Source organism: Mytilus trossulus, chromosome 7 (genome assembly GCF_036588685.1).
Source record: "Mytilus trossulus isolate FHL-02 chromosome 7, PNRI_Mtr1.1.1.hap1, whole genome shotgun sequence".
NCBI lineage: Eukaryota > Metazoa > Mollusca > Bivalvia > Mytilida > Mytilidae > Mytilus > Mytilus trossulus.
Window position 1 is genome coordinate 79,011,661 of NC_086379.1, and position 5,665 is coordinate 79,017,325.

Sequence of the window (5,665 nt, forward strand, 5' to 3'; positions counted from 1 at the left end):
ATTTGTGATACTATCTGCCGAGATGACAAGGTTTGACGTTGTTGTTTTCTATACTTAGTTGCAATCATATCTATACGTTGTATACATCTGACGGAGCATAGCACTGCACTTCTCTTAGTTCTGACTTTCTGAATATCAGTCAAACATCACAGACTGTGTTTGATATCTGATTAATTACCGAAAGAAATTATGAAAATGTTCACAAATACTGAGGATTCACAAAATAGTCTGGAACAAAAAGACCGTCGCTGTTTGAAAACAATAATATGTGTGAATAGTTTTTTTGTTTAATGTAAATGGCTAATTTGGTAGATTTGGGACGCATTCGCGCTTTAAATTCAACAGAATCTGGAAGTAATAGTTCTTTAGGATTATCAGTGACAACACAAAATGAAATTGTTGACCCGTTCTCGGGATATAATAATAATGTAACGATGACAGGCCTGGCCTTGTCACCCGAGGCGGCTGGGATATTTATTGTGTTATACTCAGTAACAACGTTACTTGCAATAGTAGGGAATATACTAGCGATTGTTGTATTTACAAAGGGAAGAAAATGTCGCACCGACTTACGTCCCTTTTTGCTCAATCTTGCGGTTGCTGATCTGATCATGGCAATATTCTGTATTCCATTTACTTTTGTTACAAAGTTGTTACAAAGATGGGTATTTTCTCCGCCAATGTGTCCAATTGTATTGTTTTTACAACTTACTGCAGTTACTGCAAGTGTTTTTACGAACACTGCCATTGGAATAGATAGATTTTATGCCGTTGCGTTTCCATTGAAATCCAGAATAATTTCTCAAAGACACACAATTATGATTGCAGTCATTTGGATAGTATCTATAACGTTTAATGTTGTCCAGTTTAAAGTCGTTCAAGCCCGACACAATAATTTAACTCAAATACTGGAATGTGTAGAAGACTGGAATGACAATACTTTATACACACGTAGAGCTTATACTTTATTCATTTTATTTATAACTTTGATAATTCCACTGGCCACTCTAAGTGTGACTTACAGTATCGTTGGGTGTATTCTATGGAGAAGAAAAATGCCAGGTCAGGTCAACGAGGCCAGAGACCAGCAACATAACAAGGCAACAAGACAGGTACTTATAACGATCAGTTTTATCATCTTCATTTAACTAGATACAACAACTGGCAAAAAAAGTCGGGGAAAAAACCCCAACACAACGAAAGATGACAAAAGAAGCCCACAAAACACAACCGTGGCATAGAAAACACAAGATGGAACAACATTAACCCTTTAAAACTTGGTGTTGTTGTTTAGAATATTATGGTATTAGAGATGTCTTTTCGTATTTTATTCGTCGATACTCAAAACGTTTTATTTGGTCCTTAACATACCGTTATGAAAATCAGTAAGACAATATGATATGATTGCAAATGAGACAACTCGCCAAATGAGATAAAATTACATACATATAGAAGCATCTATAGGTCACTGCACGACCCCTGAAACTGATGAGCCAATTCTATACAGCATAGCAAGCTATACATTTGAGAACGCAATATGTCAAATGTTTTACATTTTTAGCGAGAAAATTAAACTAACAAATCAACTCATCATAGATACCAGGATTGAAAATTTTGTATATGCGCCAGACGAGCGTTTCGTCTACAAAGTAGATACTCATCAGTGACGCTCGAATGAAAAAAAGAGTTAAAAAGGCCAAATAGAGTACGAAGTTGTAAAGCAATGAGGACCAAACATTCCTAAAAGTTTTGTCAAATACAGCTAAGGAAATTAAATACTGAGGTCAATACTACCATAGCGTTGACATGATTTAAAAATTTTAAAATGAAATCTAGTCAGATACTCATTAAAATGATTGTTGGTATTTGAATTGCACTTTTTGCATATATTTTGGCCCAATGATAAACTTTCGTTGTTTTTTTAACATTCATATGACAAAATAAAGATATAGCAAAAGTTGTCAGTGCAGTTGTCCGCCATATATCTGAATAAGACCACCAGAAGACTATTTCTCGTCACTGAACTATGAACTTATATACTACGTACACATCACAAATAACAGCAAATTACGATTATACAATGTATATGAGTTCCGAGTAGTTTGACTTATTACTCACATTTGCTTAAAACTATATATATATTTATTTAAAAATTAATCGTTTCAACTGACTTCTAGGATAGTTTTAAGAAAACCCGCTTCAATCTGATTTTTGGTAGGGACAATTCAATAAAAAAAAACAGACGTGTGGAATAACACCGAAATCCCAAGTCAGGAGCCTCTGGCCTTTGTTAGTCTTGTATTATTTTAATTTAAGTTTCTTGTGTACAATTTGGAAATTAGTATGGCGTTCATTTTCACTGAACTAGTACATATTTGTTTTGGGTCCAGCTGAAGGACGCCTCCGGGTGCTGGAATTTCTCGCTACATTGAAGACCTGTTGGTGACCTTCTGTTGTTGTTTTTTCTATGTTCGGGTTGTTGTCTCTCTGACAGATTCCCCATTTCCATTATCATTTTAAGTATGAACATTAGCACTACAGGTCGTTAGAACAGAGAGGATAACGGGTGGTAACTCGTAAGTCTACCTATGTAAAACATACTTTGGAGGTAAATTCCTCGTTATATCCATCCATCCATACCCCAATTCCACCTCGAGCTGACGTTTCTATAACCATTCCTTCGGTTGCAAAACATTGCTGTGTCTCGTACATTCGTAAAGAATGATAAATCATCAATAATTGCATTAACACCAAGATGTAATTAAATTAAACTGAATGCACTGCATCTATATGTATATATAGGTAATAAAATACATTGGCCTATAATGGTTTACTTATATTGTTATTTGGATGCCATCATGGAGAGTTGTCTCGTTGGCACTCATTCCACATCTTCTAATATCTATCTACCAATTGATTGATTGATGTTAGTTGCTTAACGTTCAGTGGCAAATATTTCATGCATATTCAGGACGACAATAACATGTGATCAGATCGGTAAAAGCATTCCTCCTATCTTATTGAAAACTATATTTATAAGAATACCTTTGTGTAAATTAGATACAGTCATTCAGACCAAGGTCTACTTCTAGGTGTATTTAACACTTTTTTGTGAATAGCACAGTTCAGAAAGAAAACAACTTCAATATCCAACACATGAAGTTATCTTTAAAGCATTATCTTTTATTAACCTACCAGCTGAAGAACTTAATAAAAATGCAATACAATTGCTGTTTTACCATAGACATATAGAGATAAGATTTTTTATTAGTATCTGGTGTTCAAAAAATGTATCCAATTTTTTACATGAATTAATATCGCCATCAGAAAATAAAAGAAATTCGACTATACTGAATGTTCATAGAAACGCAACACATTAAATAATCAAGAATGCTCTTTCAATGCATACCTCAAATATTTTGATTTTGTTACTCCGACATGTAGTAGTTGTTTGTTGGTTTTTAGAACCTTGCAATTATTCATACAGAGTCAAAATCAAAACACTCAAAATGCAAATGTCATCAAACTTGACCAAATGCATTTTATCAAAATTGCCTATATGCTTTAATTTTTTTTTTATAAACTTTGCTTTATGGATTTATTTTAATAGAAATTGCAATCCGAAGTCTTAATTTCATTGAATTTTGTTGAAAATGTTGAATTTGTAAACGTTAAAAACGAAAAGCTCTGAAAATCAAAGAAAATCTTCTGCAAGCGTATCGTAGGAAGTCTTCAAATTCGAGCGTTATCGCTCAACTTGCGAGGAAAATGTGTATGTTTGGATTTTTATTAAATGGAGAAATGCATATACATAGGTTGTGTTTTTATCAGCAATAAGTCACATACATGCATAAGAATTATTTTTATTTGCAATTTACAAATCTAAGTAAAATTAAATTCTTAAACTTGAAGATTCTTGTCATTCAGAAAAATGTAATTTGAATTTCACCTGCTCGGCCTCTGTGAGTCGTAAACGAAACCTGATAAATGTGGCGAGCGTTTAGACAATGTTAGACACATGCAATCAAATAATACAAGAAAAAGATAACTGTCAAAATATTTTTCTAATTTCAGATTGTGAAAATGTTGATCACTATAGTAGCTCTGTTTGGACTTTGTTGGATACCATTGCATGCTTTTATATTGACTGTTGATTTCAACTCGGACTTATTTACACGCCCAGATCTGATGCCAGTGATACACACAATATACTTCGCAGTCCATTGGATAGCTATGTCTAACAGCTTCGTTAATCCCATCATCTATACAGTCATGAACGCCAGTTTTAGGGTAAGATAATAAAAATATGTGTAGTTATACACAAAAAGGGGTACCGTATGTTAAAAGTCATTGCGACAAAGCAGTCTAACCAAAATAGAAAATGGCTACAGCTATTGTAAAAATATGCAAGCGCCAATTTGATTTTCACTGTAAAGCATAATCTGAAATCGCCTAAGATGTTCGACAGAAGGCATGAGTGACAGAACAATATCAGTCAACACAAAATCTCAAAGAAAATGAATACATTAATGAATAAATTATATATAAATGTAGCTTGCAGTTGGGTGTGAGCCAAGGCTACGTGTTGAAGACCGTACTTTGACCTATAATGGTTTACTTTTACAACTTGTGACTTGGATGGACAGTTGTCTCATTGGCACTCATCATGACCGCATCTTCCTATATCTACATCTGAAAAAAATGTTGTCTCTCGTTCAACCTTCGGTTGTCTCTAGAGGAAGACATCGCAGCCATCACGTTAGAAATACAGTATTTTAATTCAGGAAGAGAAAAAATAGAAATAAAATACAATACAATTGATGAATGGCAGTTCAGTTGAAGGATTTTTTACAAAAATAACTCAATTGTTTCTGTAAAAAAAACATCTGTAATTTGAGCTTCAATTAATCGGTATATTATTAGATGCACCACTGTCTATAGGATTTTTTTTATTCATTTTTGTTTGGATGGAGATCTGTGTACCAGCGTACGTAATACTAGTTTAAGCCCCACCACATTTTTTGAATGCACCAAGTCACAATCCATCTAGCTTATGCGTGTTATATTTTAAATGTGTTTTTTTTTTAAATTAAATTAGTTTGTGGTTGGTGCCGTTTGTTGAAGAATACAATATTTTTTAATATATACTTTTTTGTCTTTAATGTTAAATAAGCTCATCGACATACATCAATTATTGTATTTTTTTCATATTTATTTCAGCATGACCTGTGTTCGTTGTGTCTTCAGTTTAAAAACCGTTCCGATTCTCTAGTATCTAATGGTACATTGATGACCCAGTATTGGAAGGATAATGATGGAGTATATACAGATAGAAAACTTCGCAAGAAGATGTCACTTCCAGTAGATTTAGAACCTAGCAACGAACCTTGCCAGAACTTAAAACACAAATTAGATGTGACAAGAGGAACTTCGTGTAAAGCATTCTGATGTAATAAAGTAGTTTATCAATACTGTATTTCTGTATACAGAGGGCAGGATTATATGCAACTAGTTTGACAAGATCGTTTGTTCAGGTAACAAATGGGGCCATGTAATATTCCTTCCTTGTTTCTATCTGACTGTAATTTCAGTTGATGGAATTGCATACGATTAAATACTGCACTGGTGTATATCTCATTTCATTTCAGAAATGTCTCCTTTTTTA

The 5,665-nt window shown here is 33.6% G+C and overlaps 1 protein-coding gene across 1 annotated transcript; it reads left to right on the forward strand.

Annotated features, from left to right (window-relative positions):
• On the forward strand, positions 1 to 5,665 carry LOC134725914 (QRFP-like peptide receptor). Its single transcript, XM_063590202.1, has 3 exons — positions 1 to 1,112; positions 4,075 to 4,290; positions 5,221 to 5,665. The coding sequence occupies exons 1-3, from the start codon at positions 297 to 299 to the stop codon at positions 5,446 to 5,448; spliced, it is 1,260 nt and encodes a 419-aa protein (XP_063446272.1). The 5' UTR covers positions 1 to 296; the 3' UTR covers positions 5,449 to 5,665.

What these genes read in the sequence shown, in the direction of transcription:
- LOC134725914 (XM_063590202.1), top strand. Translation starts at nt 297, where the DNA reads ATGGCTAATTTGGTAGATTTGGGACGCATTCGCGCTTTAAATTCAACA. An exon ending in ATAACAAGGCAACAAGACAG is followed by an intron (nt 1,113 to 4,074) that starts GTACTTATAACG and finishes TTCTAATTTCAG; the next exon opens with ATTGTGAAAATGTTGATCAC. An exon ending in TCATGAACGCCAGTTTTAGG is followed by an intron (nt 4,291 to 5,220) that starts GTAAGATAATAA and finishes TATTTATTTCAG; the next exon opens with CATGACCTGTGTTCGTTGTG.